This window comes from Pocillopora damicornis, chromosome 4, assembly GCF_964200805.1.
Source record: "Pocillopora damicornis chromosome 4, jaPocDami1.2, whole genome shotgun sequence".
Classification (NCBI taxonomy): Eukaryota; Metazoa; Cnidaria; class Anthozoa; order Scleractinia; family Pocilloporidae; genus Pocillopora; species Pocillopora damicornis.
The window spans coordinates 11,177,718-11,198,657 of NC_142673.1; the positions used below are offsets into that span (position 1 = coordinate 11,177,718).

General features: G+C 37.0%; 2 protein-coding genes and 1 long non-coding RNA gene across 4 annotated transcripts; 1 reads left to right on the forward strand and 2 right to left on the reverse strand.

Annotated features, from left to right (window-relative positions):
* Nucleotides 1-5,788: 5,788 nt before the first annotated feature.
* LOC113668491 (forkhead box protein D2) lies at nt 5,789-7,534 on the reverse strand. Of its 2 annotated transcripts, none has more exons than XM_027184393.2 (2): nt 7,446-7,534; nt 5,789-7,180 (listed from the first exon to the last, which is right to left on the reverse strand). In XM_027184393.2, exon 2 carries the CDS (start codon nt 7,033-7,035, stop codon nt 6,181-6,183), a length of 855 nt encoding a protein of 284 aa, XP_027040194.2. In that variant the 5' UTR covers nt 7,036-7,180; nt 7,446-7,534; the 3' UTR covers nt 5,789-6,180. The 2 variants fall into 2 exon arrangements, with proteins under 2 accessions (XP_027040194.2, XP_027040193.2); XM_027184392.2 differs by having other exon boundaries at nt 7,327-7,489.
* Nucleotides 7,535-8,272: 738 nt separating this feature from the next.
* LOC113668493 (uncharacterized) lies at nt 8,273-17,302 on the forward strand. Its single transcript, XR_003446006.2, has 4 exons — nt 8,273-8,402; nt 14,776-14,851; nt 15,077-15,130; nt 16,316-17,302. It is a non-coding gene; the product is annotated as an uncharacterized LOC113668493 (long non-coding RNA).
* On the reverse strand, nt 10,884-20,700 carry LOC113668492 (putative ribosome biogenesis protein RLP24). Its single transcript, XM_027184394.2, has 6 exons — nt 20,484-20,700; nt 20,031-20,144; nt 13,176-13,248; nt 12,156-12,219; nt 11,305-11,384; nt 10,884-11,015 (listed from the first exon to the last, which is right to left on the reverse strand). Exons 1-6 carry the CDS (start codon nt 20,562-20,564, stop codon nt 10,942-10,944), a joined length of 486 nt encoding a protein of 161 aa, XP_027040195.1. The 5' UTR covers nt 20,565-20,700; the 3' UTR covers nt 10,884-10,941.
* Nucleotides 20,701-20,940: the final 240 nt, after the last annotated feature.

A 20,940-nucleotide genomic window follows, 5' to 3' on the forward strand; every position in this document is an offset into this window, starting at 1 on the left:
CTGGTACCTTTTAGGGTATTTTTCGCTCAATAAATACCTGAATAAACATTACTAGGACGATTTTAATGATCTGACTTGAGCCTCTGGAGCACATCGATAAAGGAGTTCTTATTTTTTGGATTTTTCAATTTTTTTGTGTTTAAATTGGTACTTTTTAGGGGTAGATATCAGTTGTTGCCACTCCCACACGGGCAAGACTCAGGTACCTTTTATAGTGTTACAGGGGTCATTTTCGAAATTCCCGGCGCGCATCCTCGCCCTCTTATGTATAGGGGTTCTCCGGGGGGTGCTGATACGTGCAGCATACTTGAAATTTAGCAAGGACAAATTTTGATGTGATTTTCGGTGAAGAGAAAAAAGTTTTGTCAGCGTCTTGTAGCTACTGCGGAAGGGCCCTTTAGCAGTGTGTGCTTAATTACGCGTCCCGCCAGACAGCGGGAAACCTACAAAGTGCTCAGATATTAGTATAGAAAACTCTGCCTCTGACTGGATTTTTGGTAGGCTATTGACCAATTCCCAATCGAGGCCTAAGTCTGACGGGACGCGTAATTTTGCACAAGGTAGTAAGTAACCAGGTTATATGAATTTTCCAGACGTCTTGCGTACCATCTGTGGTACGCACTTGCCAATTCCCCAATAGGCTCTTGGAATAGACTTCACCCTACCTTTACCATGGCCGTACACTTCTTTAGGCACTCTACATCTACTAATGGAACCACGAATTCACCCAACACCGATACCGAGATTTGATCTATGAGTGGGGAAAATGAATGAGTTGCCAGTTATCGGATCCTTGCGTTTGCGCGCAGAGTTCTGAGATCGCCACGGGGCAAACATTGTAACTCGCTATAAAGGAACGTATGGCGAGAGGTTGTTTTGACGTCCAAAAAAGCGATTTTTGCGAGAGATTATGGCTTTTTCGCCGCAGTTTTATCATACATGGATAAAGATATGTTAATACGAGGGTAGTGTAAGTTTTTGTTGGAATTACCACGAAATATGTTATAAAAAACACCGAAAAACTTCCCTCCTTGCGTAAGGTTTTCGATTGTGAAATCGTCATCGCGCAATGGTTTCGAAATATTGCAAAACTAGCAAGGAATCGCTAGGAAATAACTCATTTAAGTCTTTTCAGTTTTATTTAAATATGATCTGCCTGTTTTCATGCTTGTTAACGTATTTAATGAACAAATTACGCTGTTTGAAAATATACCTCTATTAAGGAGAGAAGTCGTTGTCCACGGAGATGGAAAATATTTTTACCGAGCTGTTGCTCTCTGAAAGGATGAAATAAGCGATGAAAAACATGAGGAAATCCCTAGCTCAAGCTATAGTTTGTTTGAGAAAAATCCAAAGGTCTTTGAGCTGCAACTTTTCTTCTCGAACTCCTTGAAGGATCTTGTTAAGAAAAGCAAGATCACGGGAACTCCGGCAGAAACTGTGGACATATCACCGGTTGTGCATCACTCCTAAAGGAACCGATTTGTATCACTCATCGTCACAGAAGAAAGGGTTCAGCTTTGAGCCAGTTATCAATACTGATTCGTTCGCATTCATCACAGCAAAGAAGCAGTGTACGTGATTCATCACTTTAATGTACCGCAATAATATTTAATTAATCGGTAGATTTTACTACATATTACATGGTTTTTCAAACAAAAACTTACGCCTTCCTTTATATCAGCATTACCCAACTCAATTTCTGATAAAAGAGCGGCGAAAAAGCGAAAATCTATAGCTAAAATCGTTTATCTGGACGTCGGAACAACCTTTCGCCGTACATTTCCTTCTAGTGAGTTGCAATGTTTGCCCTGTGGCGATTCCAGAAATCTGTGCGTAAACACAAGGATTCAATTACTGGCAACTCATTCATTGTAAAATCATCGATATCTTTCGGTGTCTCAAAGATGCCGGCTCGCAACAAAATAAGATCAACTTCGGTTTCTGGATCTCCGCAAGTAACTTGAAATGTCTTTTTTACAACTACGCAAGGGAACGATCTGAGAAATGCAACGTCGGTCTTCTCGATAACTATACCCAAAAGTCCCACCAGCGCACGATTTAAATCAACAGCAAATCTCTTTCTTAGCATGGAAGATGAGACGCTTATACAACAGATCAGTTAGCTAAATCAGTATGTAGCTGGTCAATCGAATTGACTTTTGTAAACATTCTTTGACTCCCGCCGGTAAAGGAATCGTTGATGGTCTGGACATTTTAGTTTTCTGAATACAGTAATTTTTGGAGGGTTTTTTATAGATATGTAAAGAGGGAAAAAAAATCCACTCTTAGTAATTCTGAGGTTGATTCATATTTGAATTTATATATGTCACGCTTGTCATGCAACTAATATAATAATGTGGAGAAGATTTATAAAATTAAATCTGGCTAAAATTTGGCAGAGCATAACTTGATCATCGAAACAGCTATTCAAATCATAAATAAACAAGGTAAGAGTGTCATGTTAGATTTCTTTACAAACTGTAGTGATTTATGCCATTTATCCTCTCTTAAATGGAATAAGATTTCTTTGAGTTGGAGGACCATTAGTGGCTCACATTTGTGCCTTTGATCCCCCTCTGAATATTGTCACCCTTCTTACCTTTGTAAAATTCCGGATGTAGAGGGTACAACACAGTTTTAGCAGGATGGGGGATGAGGCTTTAAATCGAGGCGTGATATGGGATATGAGAAACTTTAAAGGCGGGATGCGGAATGGAAACAGGAAGGCGAGACCGGGATATGCTCCGTTTCGAAGGCAGGATAGGGGATAGGACGGGTATAGGCGGGATCATATGTAATCCTTAGGGCCGAGAAAAAAGAGACAGAAGATACTGTTTCCTTGAGGAAATAAATTTCTCCAACTGCTCGAGAACAACCGACAATTTTCCTCTTTAAAGGCGTGTTGGCTTTCACAGAGTCAGTATTACGTTCCTTTCATCCTCTCCGATGGCACATAAGACTGCGGTTAACTTTTGAAATGATCAACTTTAAGTTGCAGTTTTTGGTTTATAGTGAAACAATTCTCGTTTTATGGTGTTTCGCATTTTTTAAGGAAATGAACCTCTACAGTTTATCAGAGACAAAGTAGTCAAGTCACCGACACCAACCCCGCAGTAGATGACAAAACTTGTCTTTCAGAATAGGGGTGCGAACAGTTTTGTCAATCCTCGCTCTTTTAGGTTTTTTTAGCTCTGTCAGTTGCAGAAATTAAAGGATAACACATGCAAACTATCTTCTGATCTTACATTTCAGTACTCAAATAACAATTAAAATATTCAGGCTAAGGAGCTGGTCACACTTAGAAAATTCAGACCACAGAATAAGGCAAACGTCACCATTAATGCCGTAATCCTCATTTTCACTTGAGGCACACTTTCTAAAACACGCAATAGGTATCGCAGAACTAAACAGTTTTTGATGGGTGCCAATCATTTGCTAGCTCTTGATTTAAAATAATAGATAAACTGCCTCCGTTTTTATCCAAAATGATCGAGCATAGCATTTTAGTGAGCAAAGAGCTGTGCATTATGCTTAGTTAGATTTCATTTCCTACAGACAAGCCTTTGTAAAGATGTAAAGCTCAAGAGAAAGTAGGGGTTTTTTTGTTTCCAGATGCTGATTTCGTGAAGTCTCTACAGACCGTGATCGATATCTGACAACTATTAATTAGAACTGTTACTGAGAACATCGTTTGGGCGATGAAATATGTACTTTTTCCATTCTCTGGGTTGACAACAGAGCCACACCAGTGTTCTTAAGTCAAAAGAGTAGAAGAAAGCAAATTCAATTAGCCTGTTGAAGCGATAAAGACGTATTTGAAGAATATTTTAGAAGCGCAAATTAACGATATTAGACCCTATAATCACCATAAGTTCAATGCGTCTCTATTTTTGCAATAAGTAAGGGTGCCAAGTGCAGTTGTTTTGACCACCAAAGCAATATCGTTAATGATTTAACAAGTAGGGGAAACTAAAGCATTTTACAAAGAACTAATTTAGTCATACATTTGATTAACGTTTTTTATTGTGTCTGCTGTTTTGTGAAGACTAATGGCTTCACCAGATTATGATAAGTCGTTCAGAGGTGGGTTTTGGAGAATAAAAATAATGAAATTTGAAATGGTTCTTAATTACTTATATTGTTTTATGCCTCACATCACTTTATTTAGCAACAGAAGGGATAGAGCGAGTGGAATTTAGCGCTATACAGTATGCAATTCATGAAAGATGAACTGAATTTATGGACTGATTATTTGTACGTAATACTTCTTACTGAAATGTATACATGCATACAAGTATTAGAGCTTCCAGTCAACAGACCACGCCGTCTTTTAGGACAGTCTATGAAAGCTATTATCGGTCAAATTAAATCTCAACTGTTTATCTGTAGTGAAAAAAGAATAAATTCTGTTGTTTGAAGGACTCCAATTTACAAATGAAATGACGACGCCGGCATTTATTCATTATATCCTTGACACTAAAATTGAACAAAGTTTAAACAGACCAGTTCGACAATGAATAGAAAGAAAACAACATTAAAATTCTATTCGGTCGGTATGTATTGAGGGCCAAGATAAAACTTCCACAGCATGTGCAGTTTGTTTGAAAATAAATGAATTGGCATTGTGAGTGAAAACTCCACATGGTGGCTGTGAATGGAGTCGCAGAATTCCCGCTTGGAGCTGGTATATGAAGCTTAAATTAAAAACTATGTTCTACTGCTGTGATGTTGTGTGTATTAAGCGAGACATTATATGTTGTTATCCGTCAGTGCAAAAAAGGTAATTACTTGTAGTTTTCCCTGTCACGGTTAGCATCTAAAGAATGCAAAATAAATCGTTTGCCCTGAAGGCATGGGTTATTTTCATACCATGCGTGGGATAGAAGTAAAACAAAATTCAAGAAGCAACTAACCTTATAATTCACATAACTCTGTTTACCTGTGCAGATCTCCGACCAACATTTTAAAACTTTTCGAATAGCTAAAATTAAATTGGTATTTCGTCCCGTAGACGCGGTTTGCTAATTGTAATCAGTGTCTGAAAGAAATACACTTTCTAAGCAAAAGGATTTAAACGGCGATAAATGTTATCTTCTATTCTTTGACACCGAAAGTTTACTGACAATGGAAGAAGGGTTTGTTCGAGAGAACAAAAGAAGGGACCTCCTGATTTCCGCGTACCGCTGAGAGTCAAAGGCAGCTTTTTTCTTCTTTAAACTCCAGGGGTGCGGTAGTTTAGCTCGACCGCATGGCCCGAAATTTCATCTGAGGGTGGCACACATAACCGGCACCTGGTTATGACTACCAGCCTACCATTAAAATCTGTTATCGGTAAACGATGGGAGAGCCTTCGATCACCGAGATCGATTAAACCCAGTAGAATCTGGGCTGGAAGGCAAAATGTTTCATTCACGTCTAGAAATAAACGACTATAAACATATAGTGTATATTTAAGCAAGCCCCTTATTTGTAAACATATGCTTTGATAGTAAGAAATGTCTGCTGCCTGTCTATTAACCTGGCCTCGAAAACTTCATTACGTTTTTTTTTAAATGAATTTAACGTAACAATCCGGATCGTGATCAAATAATTTTTTGCACATCAGACGACATTTATTCAATCGACTAAGAACGACACAGCCTTAAGTAGTAACAATGAGCGTTAAAACTTGAACTTTTATCTGTTCCGCCCTCATTTAAAACACAATCTTGAAAGAACTTTGAATTATTCAAGATAAACCCCATCTAAATCCTCTCTACCCATTCTTTAACAATTTCAGAACATGAAATATTTCGTGAACTTTAATACATTAGCCTCGCCGCTTTATACCTGACAAATGGAGATACAAAATTGTTATCTTGTTTCCAGAACGTCTTGTAGAGGTAACAAGAATAGCCTTGTTCGATATAATTAAGTTGTCCTTTCCTCAAATTTGATCTGGGGCTTGATAGAAGCTTACTCGACCTTTCCTACTTTGCAAAGTTTTTTCAAAATACATAAATTTGTAACCTGGCTTTGTACAGGATATATATTTCACTTTGGATGACATGTTTGAGTCGTATAGACAACCTGAACATTCAAGGATTCTTCTTCCTCATAAGTTCGTCATCTTTCTTTCTTCAGTTATTCGTCCGATTATCAGCTTGATTTCCACTTTGTCTCTTCTCTCTACCTTTACTAAAGTCTCAAATAAGGATGAAATTGCTTGGAGCCCTCACAAAGGTTGCACTGTGTGCAGTTAAGATTTTGGTAATAAGGCAGAAATGGTAACTGTGAGTGAACAAACAATGAATCTGTGGAGGTCGGAGGACTATAATACTGGAAGGGGAATCCAAAAGGAGTAATCCCTGGCATTTTGTGTGGTTCAAGACTTGAAAAACTTAATTGCGGCACCAAGGAAGATGTACCAAATCTATTGTGGAGATCTAAGGGAGAAGAGAAAGCGTGCCTTCCCGTTTCCACAACAGGGATAGACTTCGCTTCGATTCTGTTGGGATCTTGTCTTTTAAACCTGGTTTTCCTTCGAAGAAAACTACCATTTTCAAACATATTATAACTCTCTGGATCCAGTGTCCAGTAGTTTCCTTTAAGTGGCTCATCAGATTTTATTCCAGTCTTGATGAAGCAATCGTTGAGAGAAAGGTTATTGCGGATACAAATTTTCCACGATGGGTAGGTATCACGATAAAAAGGAAACCTGTCTCTGATGAACTTGCATATACCATCCAGAGTCAATCTCTTCTCAGAAGAGTTTTGGATCGCCATTGCAATTAGTGCAATGTAAGAGTAAGGAGGTCTTCGTCGGGATTTGCGGTGGGTGCGCGTTTTCTTGTTATCCGTGTTTGATTCACTCTGAAGGTCATCACGGTGTGGGTTGCGGTTATTGTTATCGCATTCCGAATTGCTTCCTGATCTGCTGCCATCACCAGATTCTTGCTTTCTGGCCGCTAGTGGTCCTTGATCAGTTTCTGATGGCACTGAATCTTCAGGTTGCAGAGGGCGTTTCTGAGGTTGCCTTTTAAAATTATCCATCGCGACGCGTAGCGGCTATGCTTCTTGAATTGGTCGTCAGTTTACTTCTTAAACTGCTTCTCTCCTTTCCTCCCAGGTGAAGTGACAGGTCCTGCTCGTAGAGAATGAGGCTATAGGTCTCAATTCAAAGATTCTCTCACGAACTCTGGAAAAAAAGGAAAGCATGTGTATGAACAATGATGAACAACTTTCGCACAGGTGCAAATGGCGCTTGGCTAAATCACACATATAACGCGGTGTTTTGTACGCGAACATCTACTTGATAATAGAATAACAATGACCTTGGCTTACCTTTGCTGACACTTTTCCACAAAGCTTTAGAAGGTAATTGAGCTTTAATTAAGCTCGCTTTAGAAATAACTTACTCAGGAAATAAGTATAGCCTGAAATTAGCTTGAAATTTTACTCACGTTCTCTACCTCCTGCAGACATGTGCAAACTGCTTGCTGCTTTCGCGGGCAAAATAACTTCTCTCTACCTAGAGTGATTGTATTCGTTAAAAAAAAACCCAGGGGCAATTTCTTTTTAATTGTGAGTGTGTAACAAATGCTCATGTAGAGTGGAAGCCTGCATTGAACAACTAAGAACAACACCTATTGTGTGCAATTGAATGGCGTTTATTAGCATCTTTGGCAATGGCACTTGACAATAACTTGATTATTACGAAGTTTTGCTGTTTTACCAAAATATTATTTCTTATCTGATTTTGTGTTCTCTGACAGCTGACGGCTCTACCCGGAGCAAGTAGGACGTCATGAGGACAAAGAGCTCCCCGATCGGGAAACTTATAATTCAATTCCAATATTTCACGTAGCTTTCTGGATAATCTTGGGGATCCTTTTAAAACGCGTTAATACTAACTTTCCAATTGGCAACAAACTAAGGACAAAAATGATTGTGCATAATAGTTGACTAACACAAGAACTGACTTATTACAGACCACAACTAGTTTACATTAAGAACGTATTTCACGCTGAAAAGTTCATCGAACAATTGAAACAGCACACTCGTGTTCACTCCTCGGCGATATGGAATTACTGCTCTTTACCAAAATAACGTCTTCATTTCTTTTGCCGTTCACTCATAAATCCATTCAGGTTGGTAGAAATTTCAAAAGCGACGTTTTTAGTGCTTTGCCAGCAGTAGTTTAATTGTTTGAAGTAGTTTAATGGATTAATCTGACCACAGGGGTCAATATTTGAAACGCTTCGGTGTTTTTCTTCATTATACTCTGACACAATAAAGACACGTAGAAGTTTGTCAAATGAAATAAACGAAGGCCGAAGAAAATGGAATCCAATGATAATAGCATTTGAAGGTGGAGGTATATTCGATAGAAGTGCTTTACTGACTCTCCTGAGGAGAAGGTGAGGTAGCCAGTGATTCTGTTTCTTCTGGCTAGGTGTTTCTTAAGTTCGTTTTCTGAAAGAAACAAAAGCTGTGAACAACAAAAACGGTTAATCTAAATTTACTTTAGTTGGAAAGAATGACGAGGGTGTTTACGCACAATTATCGCTATTCTTTCAAAAGTATTCATCTTTCTTGCGATTATCATTTGAATGTAGAAAATGAATTCGTGTTTAAGAATCAAAGTCCATTACCACAGTTTTGGATAGTTCCATTTTGACAGTTGTCGATATTGACTATTGTTTGCATTGAAGTGACCTGTCTTTGTTGCACATCATAAAAATAAAAGGAAACTGTCTGGTTTATTTGGCACATTTTAATCGTCCCAATGAAGGTGTTCGATAACGTTATCTTCGAGAGTCGAAGACATAAAGCATTTCGTTACCATTGTTAGGAAAATAGGCCAGTAATGCAGCTCCGCCCGAAAATTAGAAATTGTAAAACAGGTGCCAAGGTATTATTTTCTTTGTCTTCAAATGTAATTTTGCCAGCTGCACTTTGGAATATGCATGTTTCGTTCCTTCTTACAAATCTCACGTAGTCCAGCACAAAGATGAACCAGAGACGCCTCTGAAATGAAATTCACATTTGTGAATCAAACCTCACGACTACTCAAAGCAATGGTGATTGTTAACTCGGATAAAATTAGCAAACTTTAATAAGATCAGCAAAGCTTCACCGCAGATTAACCAAAAGAAAGTGATACTTTGCGGAAAAAGGAGCGAGTGTTCAGTCTGATTTAGGAAACATACACGAATTGGTGTCTCTTGATTAGAAACCGGAATATTACTATGCGTAACCATATCACTCAAGCATGGTATCCAGCAGAGTTAATGAGTAATGAGAAACTTACATCAATTGCAACACGCTGTGGCTGTTTTTACTGCCCCAGGAGAAGACGGAAAACAGGCGATGACGTGCTCTATCAAATATCGATTTTTCTTGACCACTTAAATGATCACAGACATACGGGAGATGCCGTTAAACGTCTCCTAGAGGGACCTTGTCATTGACGTCAATTTAGGCGTTTTTCGTCATTGCACCACTACAAGGAGAATGTTGGACTTACATTCGACACTACTGGCGCAGTTTATATAATGCAGATCACAAAGTTGCACGCAACTTTAAGTTACTTCTAATTTAGAAATCACATTCCTGTTGCTAACGCTTCAAAGTTTTTATTTTTTATATTTCAAGAAACTAATCTACGCTACGGATGCAGGAGGGGGTGAGTTGGGGTGGGGCACTTACACCTTTCTCTACCCTTAATATGCCACTACGTACAGCACGTGTTTTCACACAACCCGCGTAAACCGCTGTATGTTCGTTTTTAGTTGCTCACCATATTTACGTCAGGTGAAGAAAACCAGGATGAATCAATTTCCATTCCATAGAAGCAACACCAACGAACGTCGCTAATAGTTGAAATTTCAGTAACAAATTAATAGGCCCTTTTTACCAAATTCAGCATTAACAAGCCAACCCTTTGCAATGAACCAATGTTGCAGATGTTCATTAGTTTATTAGACAAGGTAACCATCACCATGGACAGTCATGCTTTAGGCAGGAGAGACTGGCATAAAATGTTGTATTTCTTACAATTAGATAGAAAGGATACGTGCTCTGTCGTATTTTAAGCGTTGAAAAACTAGTTCTTGACTTATGTGAAGGATAATCATTATTGCGCGTTCGTGTCTCGAACCTCTCTCAAATTGCCTGGATATTTGTAGAAAATAGAAGGTAAATTACTGGATAGCTCTTTGATGAGGTTCTCAAGGGGGGGGGGGGGCGAGCTGTGATCGCTAACGGTTACTTTTTTAACCGATTTTGACGGTTGACGGTTGCACTTTAGAACTTTTGACGGTTGAAGTTTGTTAGGAAGAAATTTTATCGGTGACTTTGAACTGACAATAATTTTTGTGTATGTTTTTTCTTTCATAAGCATTCCACTCAAATACGATGGGCTTCTTTCATGGGTATTCGTGCGCCCCTAAAACCTCCAACGATACACTGTGTCGCGATCTCGACGTACTTTTGGGCGTTCCTCGAATGTTAGAGAAAAAGGTCTGTCTGTCATTAAATATCGGCTTGAGGTTTCTACAGAACGGACCGAGCACTGGGAAGTTCGAACAAAACAGACTGAGAGATGCTGTTCTCCCAGATTAGCTTGATTCACAAAAGATTGACTTCCAAACACGTTGAAGACCCAAAACTTGGGCATTAAACAAGAATCTGGATCTTTGGCTTTCTATAACAGTTTATAATAGCGGAATGGTGAATGAACTATTCCCACAATAGAAAAGGTGCTTGCTTACCTAGTCTTTTTAAGAAAGTCAAGACAGAAGATGACAATCTTACGCGCGTTTGCAAAGTGCTCTTTGTAGTGAAGCAAGTTTGTCGAGCACGGCCAAAATTACTCTATCAACTTTCGACGGCTAAGATTGGTTAAATACTTTAATTCTTCCAACCAATTAAAGCAGTTACAATAGATGTTTCCGTTTAACCCTCAGTTTCCATACTTTCAGGTTCTCGCATAACTTGTGAGATCTTCCGTTCAAGTTTCCTCTTTTCAACTATAGAACAAAAAAAAGGTAATCATCCTACGTACTTAAAACGACGACAAACACAGTTACACTTCACTTGGTTTCCGTTACGTTTTTTCATTAGCGTCTGAGGATTGTGGGCACCAGTGTTCCAGTGTTTATTTTAATTTTTCCCATGAAGACTTCATTAAGCGGGAGAGAAATTCAGCACAACGCTAATCTCGTGTAGATTTTCGTCTAAAAATTCTAAAATTTCTAAAAATTATGTGACGTATTTGTATTTCCATGCAGTGAATGAGAAAGGAATGACATTTCTGACCTGGTGGGCCAATCAGGGTGATTCCTTGCTTTATTTCCTTTATCTCAGCCTCTTCTGTGACTTTCTTATCAGGTTTCAGCCTTATAAAATACCAATACGTAAGTAGATGGTCAAAATAAACAAGTAAAGCGGCTTAATGAAAAAGAACTGCTGTCTATGTTTGTGTTGATTAATGCTATACTTAAATTAGTTCACTTATCTATTTCTATTTCCATATCTCTAAATCTATACCTACATCTCTAATTTTAGATCAAACTAACTACATTTCTAACTAACTTCTTTGGTACATAGCACAAAAAGTAGAGCCAGCCGTTGTATAATCGACGGGACTACACACGTCCCTCTCAAAGCTGACTGCATCTTTCTCACCTTGAGTGCTATCACTAAATTGAATCGCACTCTTTGCACTGTCTGAAAACATGATTGGTGAACATTTTTGTAAACGTTGTCAAGATCGTTGACCAACAAAAGCCAGTCAATTATGTTATCTGGAACTGCAAATTTGTTCAAGAAGAACACAAGAAATCTCCAATTAGCAAGATTTTCGCGCTACACGGTAAGTGGAAGTTGATGAAAACAGTTCGAGTAACATAAAAATATTCAAAGCGAAATTCCACCAAAAGCACCACTCAGAGGAGTGGCTAATGGTGTACCTTTTAATTGTGTCACGTTACAGTACTTATGATGCTTCGAAGTTCACTCTTCCAACAAAAAGGAACCCATGTGACACTAACTTCATTCAGCAAACTTTCTTGTTTGAAAGATCTAAAAAACGTTAGTAATTTTCATAAGAACTTCATCTGTGATGCAAACACTCTTACTGTCACTTAAAACACTTCATAAGAACAAACCTGTTTACGATATGAAGATCTTGCCTCTTGTTTCTGATTTCTTCTATTCGCTTTATGGCTCTCACTAAATAAATACAGATACATGTGGAGTCTCTCACTGAATCAAAATTTGAAAAGATTTAAGAGTAATAGTCTGTAACTTTCGAACTTTTTAAAAAAATTGCGGCCACTTAACCTTACCGATTTGGCTGAAATTTGGCATGAAGGCTAATTTTAGGGTCCTAACCACGAAATGGGTATGAAAAAGTTGTTTTTGCTTGGCAAAAAATCGACCATGTCCGCCTATAATTGCCCGCCAACTTGGCGTATCGAAGGTGTTTTTATGACTTCGACTCCAGTCCTGTCGCATAGATTTCCTAGAATCTCTTGAAATAAATTTAAAAATCTAACCTTTTTCTTAACATTTGTTGGAAAAATGTAGGAATGACAGATTTTGATGACAGGTTATCTCAACGTTCGAAGGTCGTTTTGCGCCGCCTCGAACTGTAAAAAATTTACACCAACTTGTTAGCTTGATATCTCCAATGTTACCTCTGAAAATTGTTAAAACTAGACATTTGCCATGTTTTTTTAAATATATGTTAAGGGAAGGGAACATCGTTTCACGGATATCACGAGATTTTGAGAAATCTTAACGATAAGACTCGAGTTGAATTCAAAAGATCACCTTCGATCCGCCATATTGGCGGGCAAGTATGGGCAGACGAAGTGCACTTTTCCGTTTTTTTGGCAAGCAAAAATAAATGGAACTTTTTAATATCCATTTCGTGATAAGGACCCTAGAGTAAGACTTCATACCAAATTTCAGCCAAATCGACGGAATGAAGCGGCCGACGAAAGTTCGAAAGTTACAAACTATCACACTTAAAAAACTTACGCGATGCTTTTAAGTGACATACTTTGAATCATCACCTCAGAGCTGGATGCCACTTAAAGGGTACTTGGTCGGAATTCTTGGCTCCACCAACCCCTTATGCACATTCCCGACACTCAGTTACAGTTGATATTTATTTTACATACCTGTGTTTGACCAAAGCTCACGGTTATATTTCACAGGAACGTTTCTTTTCTTCTCAAAATCGAATGCACTATCCTGTAAAGAAAAATTATTTGACACGAGTTTATATTGAAAGCACACTCTTATCCCTACTTTCCACCTGTTGGTTATCAAAAAGAGAAGCCTTGACTGTGCTCTGTTCTGTTGTAAAGTACGAGGAAGCGGCAAGAGCACGAAAGAAGTGTGGGGAAAAACACGAGACGTACTCGAGTGTTTCTCCCCACTTCTTAATTGTTAATAGATGACTCATGATAACTCTATTAGCTTATCATGATTCGACCTACAACATTAACCATGCATTTCTGTTTCAAACAAGTTCACCTCTCAATCAGTGATATTTTACAAATAATATTAGACTCGTTTTAATTTTCCACTTGCAAAGACAGCTCAGAAAAAGGCTCCCCGATTTTTCACATTGCAGATGACATTAAATAGAACAAATACAGGAGAAATTCATCGTGTTGTTTGATGTGACAAAGGCATTTGAAGGCATTCAGTGTGAGCGCCTGCATGAGAAACTTTGAGAAATTTTGGGGTTCCATGATACTCTATACGAGGTTCTGCACTGTTCATAGTGTAAATAGCACAGAACTTCAATGGCTTTGCATCAAGGTCAGAGTGCTTTTAAACATTGCCATTATGATGCATAAATGCCTTCAGCATCAGGTCCCTGATATACGGGACATAGCTCAAAAGAATTTAGAAAAGGTTTGATAGTAGATTTTGATTAAACAAAAATAACTTCATTTGTACCCCATATTAATTTACATGATACAAAAATAATAAATAAATAAAGATGAAAAATGGAGAGAGTTCAGGCTGCCCATAATGACCTTTGAGAACTAAAAAAATAGGGCAGCCTCGCCTAGGTTGTTAATAATGTATTATATTAAGAAGGGGTTCCTGCCTTTTTGACTTTGTTTTTTGTGACTTAGTTCTTGTGTGAAGTCAGTTTCATAACAGGAAGTTTGCTAACTCTATAAAACCATGAATCATGTAATGTGACTGGTCATGTGACTCTAAATTTACAGAAAACCTTATAGGAAAGTACTAATTACTAGAGGTGTACTTTCTCTTACAAACATTTGCCTATTATCTCAAGGGGTTAGTCCTACTGCAGAAGGAGAGAATGTCATTGTTTGTTCATGGTAATTTTCAGGGCTATGTTTTCATGCCCTCTACTTGATTTGTTCAAACTTCAGATTGTCTCACAAAACATGGAGCCACTCTCTCTTTACGTACTTAATACTCAGGTTATAATGAACATGCTTGCAATATGAAAAATTTTTCTGATGCTGGAAACTGAGGAATCAATCAAGAAGTGTTCGAGCTGTGATTGTGTATTGAAACGGGGTAACCTGCCTGGATATTTTCTTTTGAATTAATTGAGTTACCCCTCAAAATTTCATTAGTAATTAGGAACAATGAATTCATATAATTATACAGCACAGGTGAAGCACACTTTAAACTTTCCATACAATTCTAGGAAGCTATAATTTTTTTAATGTTGACTCTCAATAATTTGGCCTGGCATAACTTGTTGATTAATTCATTATTTTGTAGTCCCAGAAGCTGCTAATGACTCTGGAGGTACTGAACTTGATATATTTGATACACAAGGCACCCTTCAGGGGACAAGGTTAGGATAAAATTGCTTTTATGACTGAATATTGCACCCAGTTTACATATGAAGATAATAGCATTAAAAATTCCTATTATAGCTGTATTCAGAAGCACAGACATCTAGGTTATATGCTTCTGCTTTATCAACTTTTAAAATGTTTCTTTTTATGTCCCATATATCCATTCCTTTGATTTCCTCCCTAGCCTGCCTGCAACTAATTAAATTTTGTTTTAATTTAAGTGGGAGAGGATAAAACATAAGTGTAGCAGAGATCTCTTTCCAGATTGAATTCAGGTAAGCAGATCAGTAAACTAGTTAATGTTATAAAAATTATGCTTCTCCTGAATCTTTAATTTTATTGCCCTGGTTTTTTTTTTTTTTTTTTTACAAAGCCTCTTTTATACCTCTGTGTGCCAGCTATTGATTAAAATCTCAGTGAATCGATATACCACATTTTAGCATTTTTTTAAAATTCCATCTTTAAGCTTTTGGCATTTACTCTTTAAAATTCATAAATGGTATTATACATTTCTTTAACTAAAATCTGAATCATGAAGTCAACTTAATTTCAGTGAGTTTGAAACTTCATTCTACACAAGAACACTTTACTACAGTATGATGCTAGATTTATTTGCTGTCTTTCTCGTACATATGACTATTACTATTGTCTCAAAATGGAGGATTTAATTATATTGCAATGATTAAAATATACTTATTCTTTCAAATGTAAAAAAATACATGATGAAAATTGGAAGCTATGCAACATTTACAATTGAAAAACCTGTTACTAGTAGCTTATTATTTATTGATGTAAAAATTTTAATGGGAAATGCCTTTGCTTTAAAGTGGAGATACAGAAGTTTTCAAAGCTACCAGAAACAAGCTGTTTGCAAGTAATGAAAAAAATGTGATGAAATTGACAACCATACCTTAATGCTTGACATGCTTCACTCATACATGTCAGTTGTGTATACCTGCCATTGTAGAGGTGTCTTAAGAAATATTGTATAGTATGGATGTTGTTCTTTGTTATCTTTGTAGCCAAAAAAGCTGCATTGAACTTCAATTTTTATGAATACTAGGCACCTTCAAAGGTGGAAGAATATAAGACTACAGAATGATGTTTACTGGGCACTTGCACTTACTGGATTGATATATTCAAGCAATACTCTACATATACAAAACTGGTACATGATGTCTCTAATAACTGTACCCATTTTATATGACTCTCACATTTGTTGGCAACAATAGTTAAGTTCAGTTGCTAGGAAAGCAACTTTTTTGTTGCTGTCACAATTAACATTCATGATGAAATTTCATTTAAAATAGAACATTTCCAGAATTTCTTCCTTTCTCTTCAATACCATTTACTTTTTCTGGAGCACAATTAAAAGAAATGGGTTATTAAAAAAATATAACTTTTGATTCAGGTAATTGTTTGAATATGTGAGTAACATTTGATTTTTTCACATGTAACAGGATGGTCCAGCTGAACAAGAAGTTGAAGTTTAACTCAGACTATTTGCAATGAGAAAGTATCAGTTAGTTTTGCAACCAAGTTTCAAATCAGTCAGTTGATGTTTAATAGAATGAAATCAGACCATTGAATATTTATTATCTAATATTGTAAATAGAAGGCTGAAATAAATGAGTATGCATTTTAAGTTTCTCATTACAGGTGTGAAATTTTAGCCTTGGTTGTTATGTAGATCATTAAATGTGAGACTTTTTCACTTTTATTTATGTTAATAAAAGAGTTTGCATGCCAATTGTGTAAGGATAATGGTTCTCAGTTCTATCACATCCTTTTGTTAACCCTCAACCTTTTGGTGTGTCGTATAACTGAGTAGTTTCATGAAATTTTCAGTTAGGGAACTTGGCTTGACTAAGTTGCTAAGTTTGGGGTGGGTCTTATAACCAAGTTTGCCTTAAAACCAAGAAAGTATGGTAACTGAAAAAAAAGCATGTGTGCATGGTAGAATTATTGTAAGTACAGTACCACCTAGTGACAAAAATAAATGATTTCCTGTATGCATGAATGTTTAGGAGAAGTTATGGTGGTAACTGACCCTATTTTTGCTAGGATGCATAAGGTTTGATGATTGAAATGTGTATCTTTTAGCTTTAAAACTTTCAACTTCTATTAATTGTAACTGTTGAGCATATCTTTTTCTCTGTACCTTAAGCCCTAAAAAGTTCAAGCAGGTGAGACTTTAACCTGACTTCCTCTGTTTGGAATTGTGTCATTATATAATTTTGTTGTATAAGTTACCACATTGGAATGTGTAATATTATCTAGATTGCATTAAATACTCTGGCCCAAGCTGTCAATAGTGCTTGATGTTTCTTACAAATACCCAGGTAACCTCTGTTTGGAACTGTGTCATTACATAATTTTGTTGTGTTAGTTACCACATTGTAATGTGTAATATTATTTAGATTGCATTAAATGCTCCATTAACTTCATTCATGCTCAATAGGATATAACTTCAACTGATGCTAACTTCATACAATGCATCTGAAGAAGAAAAGATTCCCTAACTATGAAAATTTGCTCAAACATCAGGAACAATAACAAAAGTCCTCAGCTGCTTGAAAACACCGCTGACAAGCTTGCGTGTTGATTGCCCTGCAAGGTGTGAGAACATTGTCCCTAGGTTCCAGACCCTGTGAATACCCCCACCCTGAACTGGTCCCTAAATCTCCTTGAAGAAACTCTTTGACAGCTAGTGCTGAAGAGTTATTACAGTTTCTATTATAGTGAAGGGCTGGAAAATAAACTAACAAGAATTCTTCCTTTAGGCTTGGCTAAATCATATATTACAAAAGTATAAGTAAAGTCTCAGGTTGTTACTTAAAAAATTTCTCCTTTTACAGTCTTAAAAAAAGTGAACTCTACAATTGTAGATATGGTAAGTCATCTTTTCTCAAAACCTATCAAAAACAATAAGGATAAACCTCAGATGATTTCTCATACAATTCTTTGATTCTCAAAAACTATTTTGTGGCAAAACAAATTGAACACCCACTGTCTACCCACTGTCTAGCCTAGTTTTCATGCAGAGAGGATAACTCTTTAAAAACAATTTTACCTTATTTTAAGAAGGCAATTCTTGTTTTTTTACATTCAGATTTAGTGGAACTTTATCTTGTTTGACACAAAAATGTCTGTTCTTCCCTTGAGATAATAAACAAATGTCTGTAAATGATAGTTAAACTGTAGTAATTAGTACTTTGAAGGATCACCCTAACAAATGTACCAGCACCTCTAATATTTGTCAGTGGATAGTTTGAATGAAAAGAAGCTTTATCACACTTAAATATTAATATCTATGAACTAGCTATGATTTATCATATGATTTATCTATGATTTATAACATTTACACTATACATGATGGGGATATTACCCTGGCTCCACTGAAAGCATTTTCCAATTTGGTGTTGTTTTCATGATATCTTGTCTTAATTTTCTAACTTACACATGGTTGTAAGTCTCTCTTTCACCATCTGAGGAACAACTCAGATGGCCACAAAGACTGTCCTTCATGCTTTTGTCGCTTTTTAACTTGATTAAAATAAATGTCTATGAATAAGTTCCTGACAGCAAAGTTGCTATTTGTTTGGAATGCTTCTGCACACCCTTTGTATGACAAGAAAGATCAATCAATTTGCTTAACAAACAGGAGATCAGCTACAAAATAGAGATTCCCCACACGTATTTAATAGCTTTAGGGGGTTTGCCTGGGGTCTGGCACTAATTATGAGCACCTGCAAGGATGCTACTATCTTTTTCATCCCCTGAGTTTCCCTGTCAACATTGCATTCAAACTGGTAAAAAATGACAGGTCCTATCAGTTTGACACAAACCAGTTTTTTGTACTGATGATCAAACACAAACATGGTTTCAATTTACTGAACACTGGATATGTAATCCAAGTATTTTTGAAAGTTATTAATGAATACTTAAAACCTAGTCTTTCGAAAGCCAAAGAATGAAAAAGGAGTAAATTGTTTTTTAGATGGAAGGGATGCTTTTGCAGTAATTTCTACTGGATAGGATATAAAATGCTTCATCTTCCAACATTTTGCAACAGGAGTGACCATAAAGAAAGTTTCTGAAGTGTGGCATTAAAGTAATGTGTTTTTAGCACTTTACAGCTAACAAGTAAAATTCAGTATCAAGTAAAAGACAGGAAAATCACTTAGTATTTTGCACTGCTTTAAATGAGAGCCTGTGGGCAGACCAACAGACTGTACTCCTTTGCACTTTGTCAACAATACTAATCAGCAGCTTCCATCACTATTAGACATGTCAAATGAATTTTACATCAATAAATGGCCTCATAACTTCCTATGGGCAAAGAAACACTCAAGCTGAAGCACCAATAATGAGGACCTGTTTGCAATGATGGCTGACATATTCTGACTGACCCTTCACCCTTAAAGTGCCCATGACCTGAATTTTTTTTGCATATTTAGTTAGCTTATTTTATGTACAAACTGATTTCAATAGAATAAAAATTTAAAAAAAGTGCTCTCATTTTGTCTTGAAAGTGTAGTACTTGGTTTGATTATGGAAACAAAATTAAAGAAAATTGGTTCTAACAGGTCTGCTGTATCCTTGAGTGAAACAAACACACCCTTAGGTTCACTTGAATAAGCCCAAGAGTTTTGTTTGTGTAACAGATTTATGTTGCTTGAAGAAAAAACAGGCAAGATTTGCACAAGATTTGAGCAAAAATATGTCAGTCAGTTTTTTCCTAAATTACCTCACAGACCAAAAGTGGCACTGCAGTTTCTTTAAACTCACAGGAACATTGCAAGTTTGAAAAGTGAAAAATCAAAGAATTTTGATACCTTGTAGGTCAATACAGATGGGTTAATGACCAAACATGAGGTCAAGGTGGCTGAATATTGGCAGAGTTTTTTTCCCTCCTTTATGGATTGAGGCAACGTTGAGGTAAAAAAAATGCAAAAAAAGAACAAAGCTGATATCCAGCCATCATGATTGCACAAGCTGGGTCAATAAAGGCTTTACTATGTAAGAAATAGATTTTGCATAACAAAACTCTTGAATAATCCTGGAGCCAATCAGAACGCAGGCTTCACTTTATCGCTTTATATTTCCCATGGTGTTGCCATCTATATCATAAAGTTACTACATGTCAAAAGCTGCCTAGAATTTTTTTCTTACCATGGCTAGTTCTTTGCCAGCTGCCTTCCTGAAAGCTTTTGTCCATTTGATTTTACGAGGATTTCTCTTCATCTTAAAGTTCTTGTGACATTTTGAGCGACAAAATCTAAACAGCTAGAATGACAACACAACACAAATGATGGATTACTTAAATTTTAAGGACGGAGTGTAATGGAATTTGAAAAAATAGTCCGTGAGGGCTGCCACCAAACCCTGCTCAAAACAAGTCCCCGGGACTCCTTTTATCGCTTTGATCATTGCGCACATACAAACTGCAAATCATGTTACAACAGAAACGCTTTTCGAGAGAACTTTCCACGCTATGTATTGTTACACAATAGGTCATTTCTAGCCGAGTTGTATCATGCGATGTATCGCAGCGAATTATCGATCGCCTCCGGCGTGACCACCGATCAAATTAGTCGAGAAGAAAGTTAAAAAAAGAGAGCTTACTTTACAGTCGTTCCTTACAAACACTGTTCCATGTCCTGGATAAATTGTTGACGAACAGAAATAGCACTTCTCAAGACGCATGATACGTTCGACGTGCTCCCAATGAAATGGAAAAGTGAAAAGTAATTAGGAAAGTGGTAACAGCAGTGTCTCAAGTCAGCGGAGTGCTTCTATAAATGAGTCAGTTTAGAGTGTAAAAACCACAGAGTTGTTTGACGTGGTCTGATAGGAGTTATGTGCGCGCCATGTAAGTTCTTCCAAACCCACACATTCCTTCATACCCCTATAAGGAAATGTAGGGGTATGGAGCCCCACACAGTCTTAAATATCCATACACAGCCATGCACACCTATCATGAAACCCAGAAGTTCCTTTTAGACCCTTTTATTTGTCAACGACACCAGATGTTTATGTTGGTGACACAACTTTATCGAAAACTTCTAGTTGGGAAAATGTT